Raw genomic sequence first — 27,464 nt, 5'->3', positions numbered from 1 at the left:
TAGGGAGGGGCGACGCACCTCACCCCACAGATCTAAGCTTTACACGCCATGCTTCTCATCCAGATGTCTCCCCTATACTGTTATCCCTTTAGGATGGCACATCCTGCCCAACAGAGATTGGTAAGGCTTAATATGACAGCCCTCTTTCAGTCTGGTATTTACCTGGTAATTTAAGAGATTTGGACTGGAATTGGATTTAACAATCGTTATCTCTCCCGTGCTCTGACATAGCACAAGCTGCTGCATAAGCTGCAAGCATCTTGGGAGAAACACGAGGAAAATAAAAGGTTTCTTATGCAGGCGAATGTAGCTCCAATCACAGGTAACAATTGACATCTCGCCACACAGGAGGACCAGCCAGCTAGCCAAGCAACAAAGTGTAGTACACATCGAAATATCATTCAATGGATTCCATTTCTATGGCAGTACACCTCACTGTGCATAACAAATAGGACAAGTAGAGCCGTTGTCAAGGTAACGCGGACCTAACAACAGCCTCCGCGGCTTCAGGTGTGTGTGTCATCACAGCCCATTGAGTCACCTCTCCTTGGCCTGTCCTATAGTCCTATATAACAGGGTTTGTTAAACTATTCCTTTATTATAATTAACCTGTAATGCACAGGCATTGTGTAGCAGGGTTTCCGAAACTCGGTTCTGGGTGTGCTACAGGAATACATTAGCACACCCCAAAACAGGAGCAGAGCAGATCAGAAGAAATAAACATATGGAAAGGGGGAAAGTTGAATAGTAATGAATGCTTATGCAAACATAGTGAAACCTTGGTCTTGGTAATCTGCAGGTTCTGGCGTTTTCCCTATTGTGACCTGGGAATGTGTTTTACTCACACATCTCAGGCTTTCCGAAGCTTCCCCACACGCGTGAAGCTTGCAAACGGCTCACCTATTTCTATGTGAAATGAACGTTGACAAACCCTCAGGGTGTAGAAAATTAGTAGCCTTTGTTTGAGAATGCATAATCAAGTCGAGTCTGTAGCTATGTGTCTGCAATTATATTGTTTACAGCTCTCAGCTCTCTCAAAAGAGTTGGCAAGACAACACACACAGATCTGATACGGAACAATGCATCTGCAGAATGAACAGTCTGTCCGTATTCACACTGAGGTAACTCAGACAGACAGACAGACAGACACAGACAGACAGACAGACAGACAGACAGACAGACAGACAGACAGACAGACAGACAGACAGACAGACAGACAGACAGACAGACAGACAGACAGACAGACAGACAGACAGACAGACAGACAGACAGACAGACAGACAGACAGACAGACAGACAGACAGACAGACAGACAGACAGACAGACAGACAGACAGACAGACAGACAGTTACTGCCGTAGCAGAAGCCTAATAAAGATAAGGCTGACTATAAGCCATGTTGCTCGGGCGGTCGCTCCTCTGTTCCTGGACCTTTAATTGTGTCCTCTCTGCTTGTCTGGCCGATAAGAGAAAAGGCCACACTGGTTTGGCGTTAGCATTAACACAAGGCTAAGCTGACACATGCTGCACCACCAGGGACGGAACAATTCAATACTGTGTCAAGAGAAAAGGGCACATGCAACGTGAACTAGGGACATTCGGTCTCATGTTAGATTCAAGCAAAGACCATGTTGACCAAGCAAAAACCAAAGTGACAAGGACAACTGCACTGAGTGTACAAAACATTAGGAACTTCTGCTCTTTCCATGACAAAGACTGACCAAGTGAATCCAGGTGAAAGTTATTCATGTCACTTGTTAAATCCATTTCAATCAGTGTAGGTGAATGAGAGGAGACTGGTTAAAGAATACTTTTTAAGCCTTGAGAAAATTGAGACACGGATTGTGCATTTGGTTTTATTCAGAGGATGAATGGGCAAGACAAAAGATGTATGTGCCTTTGAACAGGGTCCGGTAGTAGGTGCCAGGCGCACCAGTTTGAGTGTGTCAAGAACGTCAACGCTGTTGGGTTTTTCACGCTCAACAGTTTCCTGTGTGTATAAAGAATGGTCCACCACCCAAAGGTCATCCAGCCAACTTGACACAACTGTGGGAAGCATTGGTGTCAACATGGGTGTAATGTGTACGATATGTAGGAGACGTCTCCGATTGTCTGTCGCCAATCTATGTTCGACAAAACCTGTTTGATCAGGATGAACTAGTTTGGGTAAAAATGTTTTCAAGACGTTTTCCTAGAATCTTGGCAATTTCATGTCACTGTTATAATGAGGTAGAGAGGCCAATGACTTGAGCAGAGAGTTGGGTCTTTACCTTTTTTATGTAACAGAGAATTCAAACTCCCGTGGGATGCCATCCCATCCTGGGGATTTACCTTGGTTCATATCTTCCAATGCATCATCATGCAGTTCATTGAGCATTATAGGTTATAGGTCATCTGTGCATCATAGGAGGAGAGTTGCTGTAGATTCAAGCCCTCAAAAAAGGGTCTCATGCTGCCTGAGGTATTTTGTACTTCAGAACTGTATAACCTTTCATTGTACTTCAGAACTGTATAACCTTTCATTGTACTTCAGAACTGTATAACCTTTCATTGTAATGTTTAAATTGTAAATTGATTGATGTTGAATCACGCAAAAGAGCACCATCGTCAGAACGAATAGAAACAATGTCAGCAAGACTATCATTATTGCGTAATATTGCATTATTGCGTAATTTACTAGCTAAGAGGAAGCTAGGCCTATGACCGTCCAGATAATCAGTTTGTCGGACTCTATGAATTCAAAATTCCGCTTTTAATCAGAGTAAGGAATTGAACTCAGATTTGATTATCAATAATTCTCTCTCCTTCTCGGCAGAGAAACTGTTTTGCTGTTGACGAGTTATTGAGAAATTAACTCAAGTTAGGGTCATTTTTGTTGTTGTTGATGCTATTGCTATTGTATTGCTTCCAGTGGTGATTTTAGCATGTAAATCTTGGTGGGGCAAACCCCCCCAGAATTTGGGGGGGATGCATGCCAGCAAAGCCACAACACAACACTAAATAAAACATTAACTGCACTATAACGGTGACAAACGGTGCCCAAAAACGGTTCGGGCCTACATAAAGCTGTCCCAACAGCAGAGTCCCAACAGCAGTCCCAACACCTTACCACTACTACACCTGGCTATCAACGGACACTTGTCTGGCAGCGAAACAGTTCATTCTACCCCATTTACTGCCTTTAAAAAAACATACACTACCGGTCAAAAGTTCTACAAAACCTACTCATTCAATGATTTTTCTTTATTTAATTTCATCATAGCGCTTGATGGTTTTGTGAGGAGGGAAGATATTCCACAAATTAACTATTAAGAAGGCACACCTGTTAATTAAAATGCATTCCAGGTGACTACCTCATGAAGCTGGTTGAGAGAATGCCAAGTGTGTGCAAAGCTGTCATCAAGACTGAAGAATCTGTCTTCACTATTATTCTACAATGTAGAAAATAGTTGAAATAAAAACCGTTGAATGAGTAGGTGTTCTAAAACTTTTGACCGGTAGTGTAGCTGATATGGTTGACTTGCTTAAACAAATGTGGTTTCTACTGACAATTGGGATGTACAAACTATGGAATAAGGGGACGACAAGCAGATAAGATGCAATCCGTAATTTCGATTAAGACATTCATGAGCGACCTAGGACGTAGTCAATATAACTATTTGTTCAGCACTTTTGAAATGTACTCTACACCAAGTCAGAACTGCAGGATAAATAAAGGGGGCATATAAGCAGACAATGAAAGCGCTTACAATATTCCATGATTACATGTCTCTAAAACAGGCTACATGTGTACCACCAAGTCAGAACAGTAGGCAAAATTAAGAGGGGAAAATAGACCAAATTATTAGGGTGAGGCACATGGGCTACTAACAGCTAACTACACAACATTCACTAAGTATTACTTCCTTAGCTACAGTATACAGTATACATATCCCCCTGGCATATTACATCATTTAGGCAGCAGAATACAATTACTTTGCAGACAGAGTTCAGTGTGTCAAATCGGAGGGCATGCTGTCCGGTCCTCTGGCAGTCTATGGGGGTGCCACAGGGTTCAATTCTCGGGCCGACTCGTTTCTCTGTATATATCAATGATGTTGCTCTTGCTGCGGGCGATTCCCTGATCCACCTCTACGCAGACGACACCATTCTATATACTTTTGGCCCGTCATTGGACACTGTGCTATCTGACCTCCAAACGAGCTTCAATGCCATACAGCACTCCTTCCGTGGCCTCCAACTGCTCTTAAACGCGAGTAAAACCAAATGCATGCTTTTCAACCGATCGCTGCCTGCACCCGCATGCCCGACTAGCATCACCACCCCGGATGGTTCCGACCTTGAATATGTGGACATCTATAAGTACCTAGGTGTCTGGCTAGACTGCAAACTCTCCTTCCAGACTCACATCAAACATCTCCAATCAAAAATCAAATCAAGAGTCGGCTTTCTATTCCGCAACAAAGCCTCCTTCACTCACGCCGCCAAGCTTACCCTAGTAAAACTGACTATCCTACCGATCCTCGACTTCGGCGATGTCATCTACAAAATGGCTTCCAACACTCTACTCAGCAAACTGGATGCAGTCTATCACAGTGCCATCCGTTTTGTCACTAAAGCACCTTATACCACCCACCACTGCGACTTGTATGCTCTAGTCGGCTGGCCCTCACTACATATTCGTCGACCAAGGCCCACTGGCTCCAGGTCATCTACAAGTCCATGCTAGGTAAAGCTCCGCCTTATCTCAGTTCACTGGTCACGATGGCAACACCCATCCGTAGCACGCGCTCCAGCAGGTGTATCTCACTGATCATCCCTAAAGCCAACACCTTATTTGGCCGCCTTTCGTTCCAGTACTCTGCTGCCTGTGACTGGAACGAACTGCAAAAATCGCTGAAGTTGGAGACTTTTATCTCCCTCACCAACTTCAAACATCAGCTATCCGAGCAGCTAACCGATCGCTGCAGCTGTACATAGTCTATTGGTAAATAGCCCACCCATTTTCACCTACCTCATTCCCATACTGTTTTTATACTGTTTTTTATTTATTTACTTTTCTGCTCTTTTGCACACCAATATCTCTACCTGTACATGACCATCTGATCATTTATCACTCCAGTGTTAATCTGCAAAATTGTATTATTCACCTACCTCCTCATGCCTTTTGCACACATTGTATATAGACTGCCCATTTTTTTCTACTGTGTTATTGACTTGTTAATTGTTTACTCCATGTGTAACTCTGTGTTGTCTGTTCACACTGCTATGCTTTATTTTGGCCAGGTCGCAGTTGCAAATGAGAACTTGTTCGCAACTAGCCTACCTGGTTAAATAAAAGTGAAATAAAATAATTTAAAAAAGACATTTCTGGACTCACCTTGTTGTGCTATGCTCACTTGAACAGGAAGGTGGTGCGGCTGTCCTTCGTGGGCAAATTTTGTCATCAAACTTTATCACCAAAGTCTGGCATTATCTGGATTTATGGTGCTTTCAAGACAACTGGGAACACCGGGAAAAAACGAGGTAAAATCATGATGACGTCAGTGATCGTCAGGTCGTAGCTCTAAAAAGAAGCCTGAGTTCCCAACTTACAATTCTGACTTACAAAACGTATTTTCCCATTCGTAGTTTGTTTTTCCCCAAGTTCCCAGTTGTCCTGAACTCACTGAAGTCAGATTTCCCAGTTTCTGTTAACAGTTATTTGACAGCATGGCCAATGTTGAAGGTTTATCATTTTAAGCTTGGAAAAGAGACCCTTAAAGCCAGACTTGGGACCACACAGCCACTCCACTGAATAGCTGGCTAGTGATTGCTTTGCCATGCGTGCAGTTAGCCACTCATTTATTTCAAACCACTCATTGTTGAATTTGCGATTTCCAATGTTTTGTGTAATGTTTATGTCCAATGGACCATGAGAACCGATACATTTTATTTAAAATTTCTATTCATTGTTTCCATTCTTATGACAAGGACTAAAAATCATTTGCCAATAGATTGTCGGCTTGATTCATGATGATGACTGCTAGCTTGCTAGCTAAGATTTTGAAAGTATAATGTTGACATGATCAGTCAAATCAAAGCTACTATAGATATAATGTTATTTGATGTCATTTTATCTGTGGCCAATGACCTTGAGCCTTCTTGGATTGGCACTTCTAATGTAACCATATGGCAGCTCCCAAGGGGCTTGAATTTTTGAGCTCTACCCTTAGATTTAGCGATGACGTAGTGTCCCCATGTGTGACAGAATACCTAGCCAATCCCGGCGCAACTAGAGAACATTACCCAATCACAGCGCAACTATAGATCATTACCAACCCTTAGACTCTGTATTTTCTGCTGGCTGCCCCACCACCACAGAAAGCACTGAGCGAGGCTGAAACACTTGCATTTTGGAGCTGCCTTACTCAATAAATAAAAAAAAAGACCATATTCGTATTATGCGGCTTTATTAACTCAATGATTTAAAAAATATAGTTTTACATTGTTTGCAAATTGATATGTGACACGTATTAATGCCATAATAACATGCAAAACAGGAAAAATATGGGGCTCTGCCCTACCTTCCCTGAATGACGGGTTGCCACTGATTGTTTCTAATGAACCCTTTCATGGCATCCCACAGGAATCTATTATAATTCACAGACTCTTTGTTGAGGAGGATAAATTCATGTAAATCAAACCTGAATTGATTACAGAAATCAACATTTTCTAAAGGAGTGAGATTAAATCCCCACCTTTGGGCACGTTTTATAGAATTGGTTACAGATCATTTGCATTTGTTTTTGTGACGACCAGACATAAACATTCACTACATATTTTTAAAAAACCTTTATTTAACTAGTCAGTTAAGAACAAATTCTTATTTTCAATGGAGGCCTAGGAACAGTGGGTTAACTGCCTTGTTCAGGCGCAGAACGACAATTGGAAGCACAGAATCATCTAGAATGTAATTGTATACTGTAGCATTAAGAATTCCCTTTCCTGGATATAAGGGGCCTAGCCCGAACCATGAAAAACAGCCCCAGACCATTATTCCTCCTCCACCAAACTCTACAGTTGCCACTATACATTCGGACAGGTAGCGTTTTCCTTGCATCCGCCAAACCCAGATTCATCTGTCGGACTGCCAGATTGTGAAGCGTGATTCATCACACCAGAGAACGCACTGCTCCAGAGTCTAATTTTACATTTTTATTTTATCTTTATTTATTTAACTAGGCAAGTCAGTTAAGAGCAAATTCTTATTTACAATGACAGCCTACGCCAGCAAAACCCTAACCTGGACGACGCTGGGTCAATTGAGCCCTATGGGACTCCCAATCACAGCCGGTTGTGATACAGCCTGGGATCGAACCAGGGTCTGTAGTGTCGCCTCTAGCACTGAGATGCAGTACCTTAGACTGCTGCGCCACTCAGGAGACCAATGGCAGTGAGCTTTACACCACTCCAGCCAAAGCTTGGCAATGCGTATGGTGATCTTTGTGTGCGGCTGCTCGTCCCTTGAAACCCATTTCATGAAGCTCCCGACGAACAGTTATTATGCTAATGTTGCTTTCAGAGGCAGTTTGGAACTCGGTAGTGGGTGTTGCAAACGAGCACAGACGTTTTTTTCGCGCTTAAGCGCTTCAGCACTCGGCGGTCCCGTTCTGTGTGCTTGTGTGGCCAACCACTACGCGGCTGAGCTGTTGTTGAAAGTCACTGAGCTCTTCAGTAAGGCCATTCTACTGCCAATGTTTGTCTATGGAGATTGCATGGCTCTATGCTCGGTTTCATACACCTGTCAGTAGCGGGTGTGGCTGAAATAGCAGAACCCCCTAATTTGAAGGGATGTCCACATACTTTGTCATGTATAGTGTGTGTACAATTTCCACCTTCTTGGACGTGCATGTGTGTGAAAGGCGAGCATGAATATTCCAACATGCAAACACAGCATCAACTAGCTTATTAGTATTATATCCTGTTTACTACAGCCATGTATTTTCTTGGCTGACATTTTTATGTCCTGAGACTTGTATGAATGTGCTGCACTTTTACAATATGTATTAAACCCATTTATAAACTAGGTTGTTCGAGCTCTGAATGCTGATTGACTGAAAGCCGTGGCATATCAGACCGTATACCACGGGTATGACAAAACATTATTTTTTTTATAGCTCTAATTACATTGGTAACCAGTTTATAATGAAAAAATAAGGCACCTTGGGAGTTTGTGATATAGGACCAATATACCACGGCTAAGGACTGTGTCCAGGCACTCCGCGTTGCGTCGTGCTAAGAGAAGCCCTTAGATGTGGTATATTGACCATATACCACACCTCCTCATGCCTTATTGCTTAATTATAGCACAGGCTTCGTTAGAAAATAGCAAACACAAAATAAACGACAGCCTTGAACTACCAATAACCACCATCCTTTTCTGTAGATAACAGCCTATATGTTGAAGTCTTTGCTGAAAGGACATATGTTTGAGGAACTGTTATGGCCTCAATAAAAGTCAAATTTTTCCTTAAAAAAACTTCTCCATGTTTTCCAACCTCCAGGCTAGGAGGGTTTAATGATAAAACCATGAATAAATCATTAAATGCATCTTTGAATAAATATTTCAGTTCTACAGTATCATTAGGAGTGTGCTTTCGTATTTATTGAGACGGCAATGATTCAACAGCACCCTATTCTTCAGAGAAAAGAACACACTTGAAAATGAGCGATTTATTTTCAATCCTTTTCCCATCTCCATCTCCACCTCTCCTCCCAGCAGAGCAAGTTAAGAGCGTGGTCTAATTGTGCACACATCACCTCAGATTGCCACATTGCAATTAACCATGTCCCTGTGTGGTCACTGGTCAGTGAGTCCTGTCACACTACACAACACACGGAAGAGGTGTTGTGGCTCTGCTGGCCTCCTCGCTGACTGCACCGCTCCTTTAATGATTAGCTGATGTACTGCTGCTGCTGGGCGATACAGCACTAGAGGCTAGGGGGCTGGGAGAGAGGGGAGGTAGAGAGGAGATAGAGAGAGATAGAGCGAAAAGACATCTGCTCAGAACGGGCAGCTGAAAGAGGGCCACTCCAAACCCCACATCTGAGCAACATTGGCCTCTCTCTCTCTCTCTCTCTCTCTCTCTCTCTCTCTCTCTCTCTCTCTCTCTCTCTCTCTCTCTCTCTCTCTCTCTCTCTCTCTCTCTCTCTCTCTCTCTCTCTCTCTCTCTCTCTCTCGATCTCCTAATATAGTGCATTGTTTTGCCTTTTAGCACTTTGTCTAATCGTTTTACTGCCAATCATTATCCCACCCTCTTTCTCCCATTCACTCTTTCTCTTCACTCTCTAACATACTGTTTGAAACACATTTCAGCCCCCAACACAAACACACATCGATCTCTCCCTCTCCCTCTCCCTCTCCTTCCCTCAGAGGAGAAGGAAGGAAACTGAATGGTAAACTCCAGTTTAATAGCTCCCACACATGAGCAAGCACACTCCTGAGACATACCGACAACGACTGATATTAAAAATAAACCCAGGACTCCCTCTGCCAATGAAGGGAGAGATAAATCAATTCAACCAGCCGCCCATGCCACCTTCCTCATATCCTAATGGCATCGGTGTGCTCGCTGTGCAAACACAGAATAAATATAGTGTATGAGTGTTATCAAGGGCATCCACACTTGAAACTGTCTGTGAGTCATTCACTTTACTCATTATGTTTCATCAAGAAGCCAAACAAATGAAGGAGGAACAGGAGGAGAGAAAGTTAATAAACAGATATATTGAGGAGAAGTGTTTTTGTTCTCTCCGTCACTGTGTGTGTATCATTTGCAGTGGTGTAAAGTACTTAAGTAAAAAGACTTAGTAGTTTTTTGGGGTATCTGTACTTTACTATTTATCTTTTTTGACTACTTTTACTTTTACTTCACCACATTCCTAAAGAAAATAATGTACTTTTTACTCCATACATTTTCCCTGACACCCAAAAATACTCATTACATTTTGACAGGAAAATGGTCCAGTTCACGCGCTTGTCAAGAGAACATCCCTGGTCATCCCTACTGACTCTGATCTGGCGGACCCAGTAAACACAAACGCTTTGTTTATAAATTAGTGTCTGTGTTGGAGTGTGCCCCTGGCTATGTGTAAATAAAATGGATTTATACTTTCTCTTTTACTTTTGTATACTGAAGTATATTTTTGCAATTACATTTACTTTTGATACTATAAGTATATTTAAAACCAAATACTTTTAGACTTTTACTCGAGTAGTATTTTACTGGGTGACTTTCACTTTGAGTAATTTTCTACTATTCTTTACTTTTACTCAAGTATGATATTTGAGTACTTTTTCCACCACTGATCCTTTGTGCTTCTGTCTCACTGACCTCTTTCCACTTGTAATAAGTACCGAACTGAACTGTCCGGGCTTTAAACAGGTTCAGTTGCTGCTTCTGTACAAGTTGGCTTTAGTAAGGTAGGATGTCTTAACTATACTGATCAAAAATATAAACGCAACATATAAAGTGTTGGTCCCATGAAACCATCACAGGTTTCAACTGTACTGGGCAGTTGTGACGAGATCCTGAGGCCCATTGTTGTGCCATGTTTCAGCATGATAATACATAGCCCCATGTCGCAAGGATCTTTACACAATTCCTGAAAGCTGAAAGTGTCCCAGAAAGTGTCCCAGTTCTGCCATGGCCTGCATACTCACCAGACATGTCACCCATTGAGCATGTTTGGGATGCTCTGGATCGACGTATGGCAGCGTGTTCCAGTTCCCACCAATATCCAGCAACTTCGCATAGCCATTGAAGAAGAGTGGGACAACATTCCACAGGCCACAATCAACAGCCTGATCAACCCTATGCGAAGGAGATGTGTCACGCTGCTTGAGGCAAATGGTGGTCACACCAGACTGACTGGTTTTCTGAGCCACACCGCTACTTTTTAAAAGTTTTCTGTGACCAACAGATATATATCTATATTCCCAGTTATGTGAAATCCATTGATTAGGACTTCATGAATGTATTTCAATTGACTGATTTCCTTGTAGTAAGTGCAATTTAGTCAAATCTTTGAAATTGTTGCATTTTGTGTTTATATTTTTGTTCAGTGTAGTTTCAGCAAATGGGAAAACATACAAACCCCAGGGGTGGAACTGGCGGTACAGTTTGGATGGAAAAGGGTATTAGTGTCCATAAGCAATGGTCACCAGGGCTGTAACCAGGTTTTGAATTTTGGTGAGGTCCGTAAGGGGTAAGTGTCCCTCAGGACATTTTTTGAAAGTTGAAGCTCATTTACTGAATTTCTATACAATTACAAACATTTAAAATGCAATTTGGAGAACAGCAAAGACAAGCAAAAATGACTCCAGCCATTATCACCTTGGCTGCTGTAGGTTCCTTCATCTCAGTCAAATCTACAAACACTTTGAGTCGACGCCTACTTTGAGTCGACTCCGAACTGGGGTAGTTTGTTTCACGTGCCGTGAGAGGGCGGAGTTAGCTGTTTGAGAGAGTGGTGAATGTGCTGCTAAAAATCCTGAGGACGCAGGTGAACATAACGAACAAATCACTGTTCATAATTCCACTCATTCGCAAAGAGGCAGGTGCGATTGGAGCTCTGTCCGATCAAGAATATAAGCATTCTGATCTTTGATCAACGCTGGGAGCAATATTTAGATGTTGACCCATAATTTTGTTTCTTTATTGTGTACAAAATCTATATACGTTTTATTTTTTTATGAAAACATTACCATCTTGGTGTCCTCATAACGTAGTTACAGCCCCAAGTGGTCATCATGGAAAAAAATAAACATCTTAGGAGGGAAAATGTATTAATTAAAGATAAATTAATTGAATAAACAAATGTAAATGCATTAGTAGAACCTCCGAGTAGACAACATGAGCTTGAGAGCCTTTATGCAGAAAGGATTCATGTTTTTTTTCACAGATCAAGGACAGCTTGGATGGGAAAATGGGAAAAGTGTACAATATTTTTTTTCTTAGGTTGAACCAAGGGAATCATCGTAAGAAAAGTGTCATCAAACCGCATTCCTTTGAAAGGCTTAATTTATTATCACCCAACCAGACATTACAGGAGCAAGTACAATATTTGAGTATCATTTTTTTCCGTTTGAGGAACCGCTAATGTAACAGTATCATTTTAAACCGTCCCCTCGCCCATACCTGGGCGCGAACCAGGGACCTTCTGCACACATCGACAACAGTCACCCACGAAGCATCGTTACCCATCGCTCCACAAAAGTCGCGGCCCTTGCAGAGCAAGGGGAACTACTACTTCAAGGTCTCAGAGCAAGTGACGTAACCGATTGAAACGCTATTTAGCGCACACCGCTAACTAAGCTAGACGTTTCACATCCGTTACACTAACCCCGTTAACAGAACTTGACTAGCATCTTCTTCCCGGTGGACATGCTTGGCATCCACATCCTAGAAATAATGAAGGATCATGTGAAGGACAACTTTGATTTGAATCTAGCCAAAATTGACTAAATACTATTGCCGTGGAAAGGTAAAACTGTGTCTTCATATGGCAGAGGGACAGTGATAAACACCTTAATTGTCTCTCAGTTGATCGATCACTCCGATCTTTCAGCAGTTTCGAGCCAAGATATTTTAGTGTAAATGGAATAGTAAACCAGAAAAGGAAATGTCAAAAGGAAATATATCTATAACACGTATGACAATGGAGTCCTGAACCTAAAGAATATTGAAGCCTTGAATCAATATCTGAAATGCTATTGGATCTCGTGAAATCTTAAAAAAGGAAAAACCCACTTTTCAATTCCAGAATATCCTTTTATACATTTGAAGTCTTTGCACTTTACTTGGTTCCTGCAGGATTTCTCAATGGACATATTCCGCATTCTTCAAATAATCAATCCCGTGTATGTGTGGTGTGGTGTGTGTGTGCAAGTGAGAGTGTGAGTGTGGTGTCTACTCACCCTGAAGTCAATGCCCACAGTAGAAATAAAGCTGCCGGCCAAGAAAGCTCCGTCCTTGAAGCGAACCAGCAGGCAAGTCTTCCCTACACCTGAGTCTCCCACCAGCATCACCTGTAGAGAGACACAAATGACTTCATTTTATGTTCTCATGGTCCCTTGAAAGATTATCCACATTGTCGGGCTTGTACACAGCCTGTACACCCAGAGTGAGAGCGAGAGAGCGCTTGAGCAAGAGAGAGATGGAGACAGACAGAGACAGAGAGACGGACAGAGACAGAGACAACGAGAGAGAGAGAGAGAGAGAGAGAGACAGAAACCGACGGATGGAGACAAAGAGACAAAGCGAAAGACAGACCCGAGAAAACGGCGGATACATCTCCATCTGCTGAGCACCTCCATCTCCTCTGAATCCCAATGGCATTGTGCTCAGTAGTGAAGGTCAATGATCACCACACCATGTAGCTTTACGACACACAGTGAGGTGATTTGTCTAAGTCTGGGTAATGAGTCTGTGTCTGTCTGAGAAATCACCTAACCTGCCTTCAGACCTCCATATCTGACACGAATCACTGTCTACCTCAGACTTCTTTCCCTCTTAGTGTGGCAAACTCACTCTATTAAACACTGTAAGTCAAGGCCATGGGAGACCAGAATAGGAGGATCAACGATAAAGGGGAGACTCGGAAGGGTGTGTGTGTGTGTGTGTGTGTGTGTGTGTGTGTGTGTGTGTGTGTGTGTGTGTGTGTGTGTGTGTGTGTGTGTGTGTGTGTGTGTGTGTGTGTGTGTGTGTGCGTGTGCGTGTGCGTGTGCGTGTGCGTGCCTGTTTGCATATGCGTGGGAAGTGTAGCTCAGACTGTGCTCAAACAGCTCAGAGGGACAAATGAATTCAGGAGTTCAGTTCACATAAAAATACACAGCTACAGAGTAAACAAGCTGGCATCTGAGAGAAGCACTCACTCTCACATCAAAAGAAAGACTGAAGTCTGCATCCTATGGGAGCGATCTGGGAAGAACAGGGGGCACCGGAACTGAAGAGGGGGCATGGGGCAATACTAGGCTAATTTTCCAGTGTTCTCAAGTTGGTTATTATAGTATCACAGTGCAGTTTAGCTGTGGAGGCTATAGAACTTGAGAATTGATTTTAGAGTAAGTTTAGGTTTAAGCAATAAGGCCCAAGGAGGTGTGGTATATGGCCAATATCCCACTGTTAAGGGCTATTTTTATGCACAACTCAACACGGCTTATACCTTTATTTAACTAGGTCTAAGTCAGTTAAGAACAAATTCTTATTTTCAATGATGGCCTAGGAACAGTGGGTTAACTGCCTGTTCAGGGGCAGAATGACAGATTTGTACCTTGTCAGCTTGGGGATTTGAACTTGCAACCTTTCGGTTACTAGTCCAACACTCTAACCACTAGGCTACACTGCCCCCCTTAGCCATTGGTCATATACCACAAATCCCAGAGGTACCTTATTGCAATTAAAAACTGTTTACCAACATAATTAGAGCAGTAAAAATAATATATCAGACCATATACCCATGGCATACTAATATATCATGCTTGTCAGCCAATTGGCATTCATTGCTCGAACCACCCAGTTTATAATGAGAAATAAAGGTTTGGCCTAGATATGCACACCAGATCCTATGCATCCTTGGAAATGACACTTTTCCACATACACCACCCCCCCCCCTCCACCCCTCACCCCCCACACACACACACAACCAGATGGCATGAGCACAACGCAGGCATGATACAGAGGCAACACTCACGTTCAGCTACTACAGTAATCTGAGTGTATAAATGATTGATGAGACGTACTTTCCGATGCCAGGCTCATAATCCCTTATGTGGTGTGGGGTGGGATGGTGTGGTGCCCTGCGTAGCATGTCAGTGTTTGTTCTTGTCCCATTGTGCATGTTTGAGTGCTGCTTTGGCAGTGGCACACGCTTGTCTCCCATATCCTTGTTGACACAGCTGTGGCCCAGGAGTTGACAATACAGTTGTTAATGCCAGTTCATTATGCAGTGTAATGTAACAAAACATCCATAACAATCATTAGGCAAATGTCATGTGCCTTGGTTCTAAAATGTCTTGATTTATTTTAACCTTAAAAATAAAAAGAAGGATATCCCTACCAACCAAAACCTCCCTAATCCGGATGACGCTAGGCCAATTGTGCGTCGCCCCACGGACCTCCCGGTCGAGGCCGGCTCTGACAGAGCCTGGGCGCGAACCCAGAGTCTCTGGTGGCACAGCTAGCACAGCTAACCCGGGAGGTCTTTACTTGAACCTTTTGATGATATTGATGCTGGTCAGAATGTTTGCTTTTATATTCAAATAATACCATAACAACCATATATATATATATATATATATATATACACTGCTAAAAAAATAAAGGGAACACTAAAATAACACATCCTAGATTTGAATAAATGAAATATTCTTATTAAATACTTTTTTCTTTACATAGTTGAATGTGCTGACAACAAAATCACACAAAAAGTATCCATGGAAATCAAATGTATCAACCCATGAAGGTCTGGATTTGGAGTCACACTCAAAATTAAAGTGGAGAACCACACTACAGGCTGATCCAACTTTGATGTAATGTCCTTAAAACAAGTCAAAATGAGGCTCGGTAGTGTGTGTTGCCTCCACGTGCCTGTATGACCTCCCTACAACGCCTGGGCATGCTCCTGATGAGGTGGCAGATGGTCTCCTGAGGGATCTCCTCCCAGACCTGGACTAAAGCATCCGCCAACTCCTGGACAGTCTGTGGTGCAACGTGGCGTTGGTGGATGGAGCAAGACATGATGTCCCAGATGTGCTCAATTGGATTCAGGTCTGGGGAACGGGCGGGCCAGTGTTATGCAGGTGAATGAGGACCCAAAAGCGACTTGGCGAAAACAGAGTTTTTAATCCAGTAAAGTTACTTTACAAACAAAAGGCATAATACTACTCGTAATGACGAGAACAGACTGGAGACTTGATCAAGAACTGCAGGTTGCCTCGGGAAGGCACTTGAACGTAGCAGACTCAGACACCTGCTCACCACGCAGCATCTGAGGGAAACACGACACGACAGGGCAATACATAGACACAGCACGGTGAACAATAGACAAGGATCCGACAGGGCAGGAACGGAAAACAAGGAGAGAAATAGGGACTCTAATCAGGGAAAAGAATAGGGAACAGGTGTGGGAAGACTAAATGATTGATTAGGGGAATAGGAACAGCTGGGAGCAGGAACGGAACGATAGAGAGAGGAGAGAGAGGGAGGGGGAGAGAGAGGGATAGAAAAAGGGAACGAACCTAATAAGACCAGCAGGGGGAAACGAACAGAAGGGAAAGCATAATGACAAGACAATCTAAGACAAAACATGACAGTACCCCCCCACTCACCGAGCGCCTCCTGGCGCACTCGAGAGGAATCCTGGCGGCAACGGAGGAAATCATCAATAAGTGAACGGTCCAGCACGTCCCGAGACGGAACCCAACTCCTCTCCTCAGGACCGTAACCCTCCCAATCCACTAAGTATTGGTGACCCCGTCCCCGAGAACGCATGTCCATGATCTTACGTACCTTGTAAATAGGTGCGCTCTCGACAAGGACGGGAGGGGGGAGGGAAGACGAACGGGGTGCGAAGAAAGGGCTTGACACAGGAGACATGGAAGACAGGATGGACGCGACGAAGATGTCGCGGAAGAAGCAGTCGCACAGCGACAGGATTGACGACCTGGGAGACACGGAACGGACCAATGAACCGCGGAGTCAACTTACGAGAAGCTGTCGTAAGAGGAAGGTTGCGAGTGGAAAGCCACACTCTCTGGCCGCAACAATACCTTGGACTCTTAATCCTGCGTTTATTGGCGGCTCTCACAGTCTGTGCCCTGTAACGGCAAAGTGCAGACCTCACCCTCCTCCAGGTGCGCTCACAACGTTGGACAAACGCTTGAGCGGAGGGAACGCTGGACTCGGCAAGCTGGGATGAGAACAGAGGAGGCTGGTAACCCAGACTACTCTGAAACGGAGATAACCCGGTAGCAGACGAAGGAAGCGAGTTGTGAGCGTATTCTGCCCAGGGGAGCTGTTCTGCCCAAGACGCAGGGTTTCTGAAAGAAAGGCTGCGTAGTATGCGACCAATCGTCTGATTGGCCCTCTCTGCTTGACCGTTAGACTGGGGATGAAACCCGGAAGAGAGACTGACGGACGCACCAATCAAACGACAGAACTCCCTCCAAAACTGTGACGTGAATTGCGGGCCTCTGTCTGAAATGGCGTCTAACGGGAGGCCATGAATTCTGAACACATTCTCGATAATGATTTGTGCCGTCTCCTTAGCGGAAGGAAGTTTAGCGAGGGGAATGAAATGTGCCGCCTTAGAGAACCTATCGACAACCGTAAGAATCACAGTCTTCCCCGCAGACAAAGGCAGACCGGTAATGAAGTCTAGGGCGATGTGAGACCATGGTCGAGAAGGAATGGGGAGCGGTCTGAGACGACCGGCAGGAGGAGAGTTACCCGACTTAGTCTGCGCGCAGTCCGAACAAGCAGCCACGAAACGGCGCGTGTCACGCTCCTGAGTCGGCCACCAAAAGCGCTGGCGAATAGACGCAAGAGTGCCTCGAACACCGGGATGACCAGCTAACTTGGCAGAGTGAGCCCACTGAAGAACAGCCAGACGAGTGGAAACAGGAACGAAAAGGAGGTTACTAGGACAAGCGCGCGGCGACGCAGTGTGCGTGAGTGCTTGCTTAACCTGTCTTTCAATTCCCCAGACTGTCAACCCGACAACACGCCCATAAGGAAGAATCCCCTCGGGATCAGTAGAAGCCACAGAAGAACTAAACAGACGGGATAAGGCATCAGGCTTGGTGTTTTTGCTACCCGGACGGTAAGAAATCACAAACTCGAAACGAGCGAAAAACAACGCCCAACGAGCTTGACGGGCATTAAGTCGTTTGGCAGAACGGATGTACTCAAGGTTCTTATGGTCTGTCCAAACGACAAAAGGAACGGTCGCCCCCTCCAACCACTGTCGCCATTCGCCTAGGGCTAAGCGGATGGCGAGCAGTTCACGGTTACCCACATCATAGTTGCGCTCAGATGGCGACAGGCGATGAGAAAAATAAGCGCAAGGATGAACCTTATCGTCAGACTGGAAGCGCTGGGATAGAATGGCTCCCACGCCTACCTCTGAAGCGTCAACCTCGACAATGAATTGTCTAGTGACGTCAGGAGTAACGAGGATAGGAGCGGACGTAAAACGTTCTTTTAGAAGATCAAAAGCTCCCTGGGCGGAACCGGACCACTTAAAACACGTCTTGACAGAAGTAAGAGCTGTGAGAGGGGCAGCAACTTGACCGAAATTACGAATGAAACGCCGATAGAAATTAGCGAAACCTAAAAAGCGCTGCAACTCGACACGTGACCTTGGAACGGGCCAATCACTGACAGCTTGGACCTTAGCGGAATCCATCTGAATTCCTTCAGCGGAAATAACGGAACCGAGAAAAGTAACGGAGGAGACATGAAAAGAGCACTTCTCAGCCTTTACGTAGAGACAATTCTCTAAAAGGCGCTGTAGAACACGTCGAACGTGCTGAACATGAATCTCGAGTGACGGTGAAAAAATCAGGATATCGTCAAGATAGACAAAAACAAAGATGTTCAGCATGTCTCTCAGAACATCATTAACTAATGCCTGAAAAACAGCTGGCGCATTGGCGAGACCAAACGGCAGAACCCGGTACTCAAAATGCCCTAACGGAGTGTTAAACGCCGTTTTCCACTCGTCCCCCTCTCTGATGCGCACGAGATGGTAAGCGTTACGAAGGTCCAACTTAGTAAAGCACCTGGCTCCCTGCAGAATCTCGAAGGCTGATGACATAAGGGGAAGCGGATAACGATTCTTAACCGTTATGTCATTCAGCCCTCGATAATCCACGCAGGGGCGCAGAGTACCGTCCTTCTTCTTAACAAAAAGAACCCCGCCCCGGCCGGAGAGGAAGAAGGCACTATGGTACCGGCGTCAAGAGACACAGATAAATAATCCTCGAGAGCCTTACGTTCGGGAGCCGACAGAGAGTATAGTCTACCCCGAGGAGGAGTGGTCCCCGGAAGGAGATCAATACTACAATCATACGACCGGTGAGGAGGAAGGGAGTTGGCTCGGGACCGACTGAAGACCGTGCGCAGATCATGATATTCCTCCGGCACTCCTGTCAAATTGCCAGGTTCCTCCTGAGAAGTGGGGACAGAAGAAATGGGAGGGATGGCAGACATTAAACACTTCACATGACAAGAAACGTTCCAGGATAGGATAGAATTACTAGACCAATTAATAGAAGGATTATGACATACTAGCCAGGGATGACCCAAAACAACAGGTGTAAAAGGTGAACGAAAAATCAAAAAAGAAATAGTCTCACTGTGGTTACCAGATACTGTGAGAGTTAAAGGTAGTGTCTCAAATCTGATACTGGGAAGATGACTACCATCTAAGGCAAACATGGGCGTAGGCTTGTCTAACTGTCTGAAAGGAATGTCATGTTTCCGAGCCCATGCTTCGTCCATGAAACAACCCTCAGCCCCAGAGTCAATCAAGGCACTGCATGTAGCACCCGAACCGGTCCAGCGTAGATGGACCGACATAGTAGTACAGGATCTAGATGAAGAGACCTGAGTAGTAGCGCTCACCAGTAGCCCTCCGCTTACTGATGAGCTCTGGCCTTTACTGGACATGAATTGACAAAATGTCCATCAAATCCGCAATAGAGGCACAGGCGGTTGGTGATCCTCCGTTCCCTCTCCTTGGTCGAGATGCGAATACCTCCCAGCTGCATGGGCTCAGTCTCTGAGCCAGAGGAGGGAGATGGTTGCGATGCGGAGCAGGGAAACACCGTTGACGCGAGCTCTCTTCCACGAGCTTGGTGACGAAGATCTACCCGTCGTTCTATGCGGATGGCGAGAGCAATCAAAGAGTCCACACTGGAAGGAACCTCCCGAGAGAGAATCTCATCTTTGACCACTGCGTGGAGTCCCTCCAGAAAACGAGCGAGCAGCGCCGGCTCGTTCCAGTCACTAGAGGCAGCAAGAGTGCGAAACTCTATAGAGTAATCCGTTATGGATCGATCACCTTGGCATAGGGAAGCCAGGGCCCTAGAAGCCTCCCTACCAAAAACTGAACGGTCAAAAACCCGAATCATCTCCTCTTTAAAGTTCTGGTAATTGTTAGAACAATCAGCCCTTGCCTCCCAGATAGCTGTGCCCCACTCTCGAGCCCGGCCAGTAAGGAGTGAAATGACGTAAGCAACCCGAGCTCTCTCGCTAGAGTATGTGTTGGGTTGGAGAGAGAACACAATATCACACTGGGTGAGAAAGGAGCGGCACTCCGTGGGCTGCCCGGAGTAGCAAGGTGGGTTATTAACCCTAGGTTCCGGAGGCTCGGCAGGCCAGGAAGTAACAGGTGGCACGAGACGAAGACTCTGGAACTGTCCAGAGAGGTCGGAAACCTGAGCGGCCAGGTTCTCCACGGCATGGCGAGCAGCAGACAATTCCTGCTCGTGTCTGCCGAGCATGGCTCCTTGGATCTCGACGGCAGTGTTACGAGCATCTGTAGTCGCTGGGTCCATTCCTTGGTCGGATCCTTCTGTTATGCAGGTGAATGAGGACCCAAAAGCGACTTGGCGAAAACAGAGTTTTTAATCCAGTAAAGTTACTTTACAAACAAAAGGCATAATACTACTCGTAATGACGAGAACAGACTGGAGACTTGATCAAGAACTGCAGGTTGCCTCGGGAAGGCACTTGAACGTAGCAGACTCAGACACCTGCTCACCACGCAGCATCTGAGGGAAACACGACACGACAGGGCAATACATAGACACAGCACGGTGAACAATAGACAAGGATCCGACAGGGCAGGAACGGAAAACAAGGAGAGAAATAGGGACTCTAATCAGGGAAAAGAATAGGGAACAGGTGTGGGAAGACTAAATGATTGATTAGGGGAATAGGAACAGCTGGGAGCAGGAACGGAACGATAGAGAGAGGAGAGAGAGGGAGGGGGAGAGAGAGGGATAGAAAAAGGGAACGAACCTAATAAGACCAGCAGGGGGAAACGAACAGAAGGGAAAGCATAATGACAAGACAATCTAAGACAAAACATGACAGCCAGTCCATAGCATCAATGCCTTCCTCTTGCAGGAACTGCTGACACACTCCAGCCACATGAGGTCTAGCATTGTCTTGCATTAGGAGGAAACCAGGGCCAACTGCACCAGCATATAGTCTCACAAGGGGTCTGAGGATCTCATCTCGGTACCTAATAGCAGTCAGGCGAGCACATGGAGGGCTGTGCAGCCCCCCAAAGAAATGCCACCCCACACCATGACTAACCCACCGCCAAACCGGTCATGCTGGAGGATGTTGAAGGCAGAAGTACGTTCTCCAAGGCGTCTCCAGACTGTCACGTCTGTCACATGTGCTCAGTGTGAACCTGCTTTCATCTGTGAAGAGCACAGGGCGCCAGTGGCGAATTTGCCAATCTTGGTGTTCTCTGGCAAATGAAAAACGTCCTGCACGGTGTTGGGCTGTAAGCACAACCCCCACCTGTGGACGTCGGGCCCTCATACCACCCTCATGGAGTCTGTTTCTGACCGTTTGAGCAGACACATGCACATTTGTGGCCTGCTGGAGGTCATTTTGCAGGGCTCTGGCAGTGCTCCTCCTGCTTCTCCTTGCACAAAGGCAGAGGTAGCGGTCCTGTTGCTGGGTTGTTGCCCTCCTACGGCCTCCTCCACGTCTCCTGATGTACTGTCTTCTGGTAGCGCCTCCATGCTCTGGACACTACGCTGACAGACACAGCAAACCTTCTTGCCACAGATCGCATTGATGTGCCATCCTGGATGAGCTGCACTACCTGAGCCACTTGTGTGGGTTGTAGACTCCGTCTCATGCTACCACTAGAGTGAAAGCACCGCCAGCATTCAAAAGTGACCAAAACATCAGCCAGGAAGCATAGGAACTGAGAAGTGGTCTGTGGTCCCCACCTGCAGAACCACTCCTTTATTGGGGGTGTCTTGCTAATTGCCTATAATTTCCACCTGTTGTCTATTCCATTTGCACAACAGCATGTGAAATTTATTGTCAGTCAGTGTTGCTTCCTAAGTGGACAGTTTGATTTCACAGAAGTGTGATTGACTTGGAGTTACATTGTGTTGTTTAAGTGTTCCCTTTATTTTTTTGAGCAGTGTATTTATATATATACTGTATATACTGAATATATGAAAAAAAAGGTTTTAAGAAAAGTTTGCAAATTTTTTTTTTAACAATCTGAAATATCACATTTACATAAGTATTCAGGCCCTTTACTCAGTAGTTTGTTGAAGCATCTTTGGCAGCGACTACAGCCTTGAGTCTTTTGGGGAATGACATGACAAGCTTGGCACACCTGTATTTGGGGAGTTTCTCCCATTCTTCACACACAGATCCTCTCAAGCTCTATCAGGTTGGATGGGGAGAGTTGCTGCACAGCAATTTTCAGGTCTCTCCAGAGATGTTTGATTGAGTTCAAGTCCTGTGCCACGTTTCCTCCAGACGTGAAGCTTGGCATTCAGGCCAACGAGTTTAATCTTGGTTTCATCAAGCCTTGTTTCTCATGGTCTGAGAGTCTTTAGGTGCCTTTTTACAAACTCCAAGCAGGCTGTCATGTGCTTTTTACTGAGGAGTGGCTTCCGTCTGGCCACTCTACCATAAAGGCCTGATTGGTGGAGTGCTGCAGAGATGTGTGTCCTTCTGGAAGGTTCTCCCATCTCCACAGAGGACCTCTAGAGCTCTGTCAGAGTGACCATCGGACCAAGGACCTTCTCCCCCGTTTGCTCCGTTTGGCTGGGCAGCCAGCTCTAGGAAGAGACTTTGTGGTTCCAAATTTCTTACATTTAAGAATGATGAAGGCCACTGTGTTCTTGGGGACCTTCAATGCTGTAGAAATGTTTTGATACCCTTCCTCAGATCTGTGCCTCGACACAATCCTGTCTCGAAGCTCTACGGACAATTCCTTTGACCTCATGGCTTGGTTTTTGCTCTGAAATGCAACGTAAACAGTGGGACCTTATATAGACAGGTGTGCCTTTCCAAATCATGTCCAATCAATTGAAATTACCACAGGTGGACTCCAATCAAGTTGTAGAAACATCTCACGGATGATCAATGGAAACAGGATGCACCTGACCTGAATTTTGAGTCTCATAGCAAACGGTCTGAATACTTTCTGTTTCAAATTTTTCATAAATTTGCAAACACAAATTTCTTAACACCTGTCTTCACTTTGTCATAATGGGGTATTGTGTGTAGATTGCTGATTAATGTTTTTTATTAAATTTGACACTGATGTCTGAATACTTTCCAAATGCATTGTATGTATATATATATATATATATATATATATATATATATATATATATATATAATAATTGAGAGACACTGGTGTAATCAAAATAAATGAATGTAATTGAATAAAACTTATGTCTTGAAGAAGGGTGTTAAGAGATCTGTTTTTTCACTGGCAGGTAATTTGCCCGTAGAGGTCTCAATATTTAGGAGGGTCTCTGGAGTGAGCTTCAGCAGGTCCTTAATCATCTGCCAGATCTCTGGAATCAGGCCTATCCCAGAGGTCTCTGGAGACGCGCTGGGTCCAGTGCAGGCGGCAGTGGACTCTGAGCTAAAATCCACAGGTCCTGAGCTCTTCTTCCTCTTTCTCTTCTTCTTCTCCAGGACGGCCCCACGAGCCCATGGTATCAGCAAGGCTCTCTAGGGGTCGGCCGGCCTCCTTATCAATGGCCTGTCCGGCCTTCTGTAGCAGTTTATCAAACAAGTTGATGCAGTTGTCCATGTCTGATGGATTTACAGTTGAAGTTGGAAGTTACATTTTTTTATATTTTATTTAACATGTATTTAACTAGCCAAGTCAGTTAAGAACAAATTCCTATTTACAATGACAGCCTACCCAACTTGCCAAAACTATAGCTTGTTGTCAAGAAATTTGTGGAGTGGTTGAAAAACAAGTTTTAATAAATGACTCCAACCTAAGTGTATGTAAACTTCCGAATTCAACACTATGAATTGGCGATGCCGCGCTTTTATATATGTTTTGGAGCGTGCATCAGAGTGGAACTCCCAATTACATCATGCCACTTTTTGACCGTGTTGATGTGTTTAATTTTCTTTCATTTTATGTTTTACAAGCTGGTTTGTAGGATGTTAAAACCAAACCAAATATTAAGAACCAAATATCGCTTAGGGGCGCCAAAAGGCTCGAGTCACACTGTCTGTCACTGTACCCTGAGTGGCACATCAACGTTGAAGTAGCCTATTTGAGTGACTGATGTGGCCAACTGGAGATGGGAGAATATTGACAATATGTGTGCGTAAAAAGTCTTACCTTAAAAGTGATATCATAAAACTCCCTACTGTTGCTGAGTGAGGGGCGGCTCGGATATACCAATCCGTTGGATGGAGCCCCGGCTCCGACCCCTTTACCACTTTTCCCGCTGTCTTTGCTCTTGTTCGGAGATGCAGTCGGGCTTTTGGAGCTTCCCTTGCCTTTCACTGCCTTTTTCCTGGACATATTTGACTTTTAACGGAATTCCCGCCTGTTGTATATAATTACTTGTGCAATAACTAGGCTATAAATATGGTGTTCACTGATCTGACAATATCCTTTGTTCTTTTGAATAATCTATGATATGAAAAAAAATACGCTTCACCGGTGCGTAAAAATCATGACTGTAGACATATCCGCGTCGTTTTAAATGATAAGTGCACATGCGAGTGTATAGCTTTCCTTGTCCGTTGAGCGCAATTACCATTGGTGAATGAATATCCTGCCAGTTCAAACAGTGCTTATGCAGAAATCTAAACAGACTTGACAGCTCTCTCTCGCTCGCTGGCTCGCTCTACCTTACCCTATATGGCGCACGGTTCACACCAATAACGGAAGGTAAGCACAATATGGTGTTTAGTTCGCGCATCTTGCGGAGCAGGGAAGCATCGCTACTACTGGTGGGAGCGTTTGTGCGTTTAAAGTACAGTGGGTTGTTTTTGTGGTGTACAGTAGTCAGTGATGCAAAAAGTATTCACATGTGCAAAAATGCACATGTTTGGTGATCACAATACACTGAGTCTATCAAACATTTGGAATACCTTCCAAATATTGAGTTGCACCCCACCATTTTGCCCTCAGAACAGCCTCAATTCATCGGGGTATATGGCATCTCCAACTACAAGATGTTCAAAGCGTTCCACAGGGATGCTGGCCCATGTTGACTCCAATGCTTTCCACAGTTGTGTCACGTTGGCTGGATGTCCTTTGGGTGTTGGACCATTCTCGACCACACATTGGGAAACTGTTGAGCGTGGAAAACCCTCAGCAGTGTTGCAGTTCATGACACAAACTAGGGCGCCTGGCACCTACCCTGTTCACCTGAATATTTTGTTTTGTCCATTCACCCTCTCAGTGGCACACATACACAATCAATTGTCTCAAGGCTTAAAAATCCTTCTTCAACCAGTCTCCTCCCGTTCATCTACACTGATTGAAGTGGATTTAACAAGTGACATCAATAAGGGATCATGGCTTTCACCTGGATTCACTTAATCAGTCTATGTCATGGCAAGTGCAGGTGTTCTTGATGTTTTGTATACTAAGTGTATATCTACGTCTTCTATAGACAGTTATGTAAAGGTGAAGAAAAACTGGATGGTTGCACTTCCCAGCCAGTTGCCTACTTGAACTCACACCTTACTGTGTCAGGCGAGTTGAAATGAAGTAGTTCAATCACACACAACCCACGCCACTTACAGTAAAGTCAAACATGATTCATTAGGCTCCCTTTATTTCAAGTGGACATTATATTTAGAGTGTAATGTTCTGTCCTTACCGTTTATTCCTGGTGATGAATATCAAGTACTTTATATAACCACAAGTGGCCTATCCACTTCCTGAGTGATTCACATAGACTGACAGATAAGAATGTATTCCACAGTCATCTTTTAATTTAAACCTGCTATAGCTTAAGGTTCTATTCCAATAATACCGGTTGAAAGGCATTGCTTGTCCTGTGGGTTTGGGTACGATGGGACACAATCTACCATAACAACAAAGGCTACTATGGTTTATGTCAACATCATATGAATAGCATAATGCCTGTGAAACATTATGTGATTTTATGGTCACAACACTGTTCGTTTTCATATAGACTATTCACCTGTCCTATTCATTTGTATGTGACTCGTGAGTCCATGTGCACTAATTATTTTGACTCTATGCACACACACACACACGCACACACGCACGCACGCACGCACGCACGCACGCACGCACGCACGCACACACACACACACACACACACACACACACACACACACACACACACACACACACACACACACACACACACACACACACACTTAAACACCTCCACACTCACCACATATGCTTCTGCTACTCTCTATTATCTACCCTGTTGCCTAGTCACGTTACCTATATGTACATACAGTGGGGCAAAAAAGTATTTAGTCAGCCACCAATTGTGCAAGTTCTCCCACGTAATTTTCATCATAGGTACACTTCAACTATGACAGACAAAACGAGAAAAAACATCCAGAAAATCACATTGTAGGATTTTTAATGAATTTATTTGCAAATTATGGTGGAAAATAAGTATTTGGTCAATAACAAACAAGCAAGATTTCTGGCTCTCACAGACCTGTAACTTCTTCTTTAAGAGGCTCCTCTGTCCTCCACTCGTTACCTGTATTAATGGCACCTGTTTGAACTTGTTATCAGTATAAAAAACACCTGTCCACAACCTCAAACAGTCACACTCCAAACTCCACTATGGCCAAGACCAAAGAGCTGTCAAAGGACACCAGAAACAAAATTGTAGACCTGCACCAGGCTGGGAAGACTGAATCTGCAATAGGTAAGCAGCTTGGTTTGAAGAAATCAACTGTGGGAGCAATTATTAGGAAATGGAAGACACACACGACCACTGATAATCTCCCTCGATCTGGGGCTCCACGCAAGATCTCACCCTGGGGGGTCAAAATAATCACAAGAACGGTGAAAAATCCCAGAACCACATGGGGGGATCTAGTGAATGACCTGCAGAGAGCTGGGACCAAAGTAACAAAGCCTAGCATCAGTAACACACTATGCCACCAGGGACTCAAATCCTGCAGTGCCAGACGTGTCCCCCTGCTTACGCCAGGACATGTCCAGGCCCGTCTGAAGTTTGCTAGAGAGCATTTGGATGATCCAGAAGAAGACTAGGAGAATGTCACATGGTCAGATAAAACCAAAATATAACTTTTTGGTAAAAACTCAACTGAGTGGCATCCAGACCAGCATACCTACTGTGAAGAATGGGGATGGAAACATCATGCTTTGGGGTTGTTTTTCTGCAAAGGGACCAGGGCGACCGTGTAAAGG

General features: G+C 44.6%; 1 protein-coding gene across 2 annotated transcripts in view; it reads right to left on the bottom strand.

The window, feature by feature from the left end:
• LOC124039251 (ras-related protein Rab-26-like) overlaps positions 1-24,917 on the bottom strand; it is a 94,599-nt gene extending 69,682 nt beyond the window's left edge. Inside the window, exons 1-2 of one of the 2 annotated variants that reach the window (XM_046355171.1) lie at positions 24,414-24,917; positions 12,961-13,071 (exon numbers count right to left, since the gene is read on the bottom strand). In XM_046355171.1, the coding sequence (XP_046211127.1) occupies positions 12,961-13,071; positions 24,414-24,599 (297 nt within the window). In that variant the 5' untranslated portion in view covers positions 24,600-24,917. Of the gene's footprint in view, positions 1-12,960; positions 13,072-13,315; positions 13,353-24,413 lie in introns of those variants that run through there. The other variant, XM_046355172.1, reaches the window with a different exon arrangement.
• Positions 24,918-27,464: the final 2,547 nt, after the last annotated feature.

This window comes from Oncorhynchus gorbuscha, linkage group LG07, assembly GCF_021184085.1.
Source record: "Oncorhynchus gorbuscha isolate QuinsamMale2020 ecotype Even-year linkage group LG07, OgorEven_v1.0, whole genome shotgun sequence".
NCBI lineage: Eukaryota > Metazoa > Chordata > Actinopteri > Salmoniformes > Salmonidae > Oncorhynchus > Oncorhynchus gorbuscha.
This window is presented reverse-complemented; position numbering and strand designations above follow the sequence as displayed.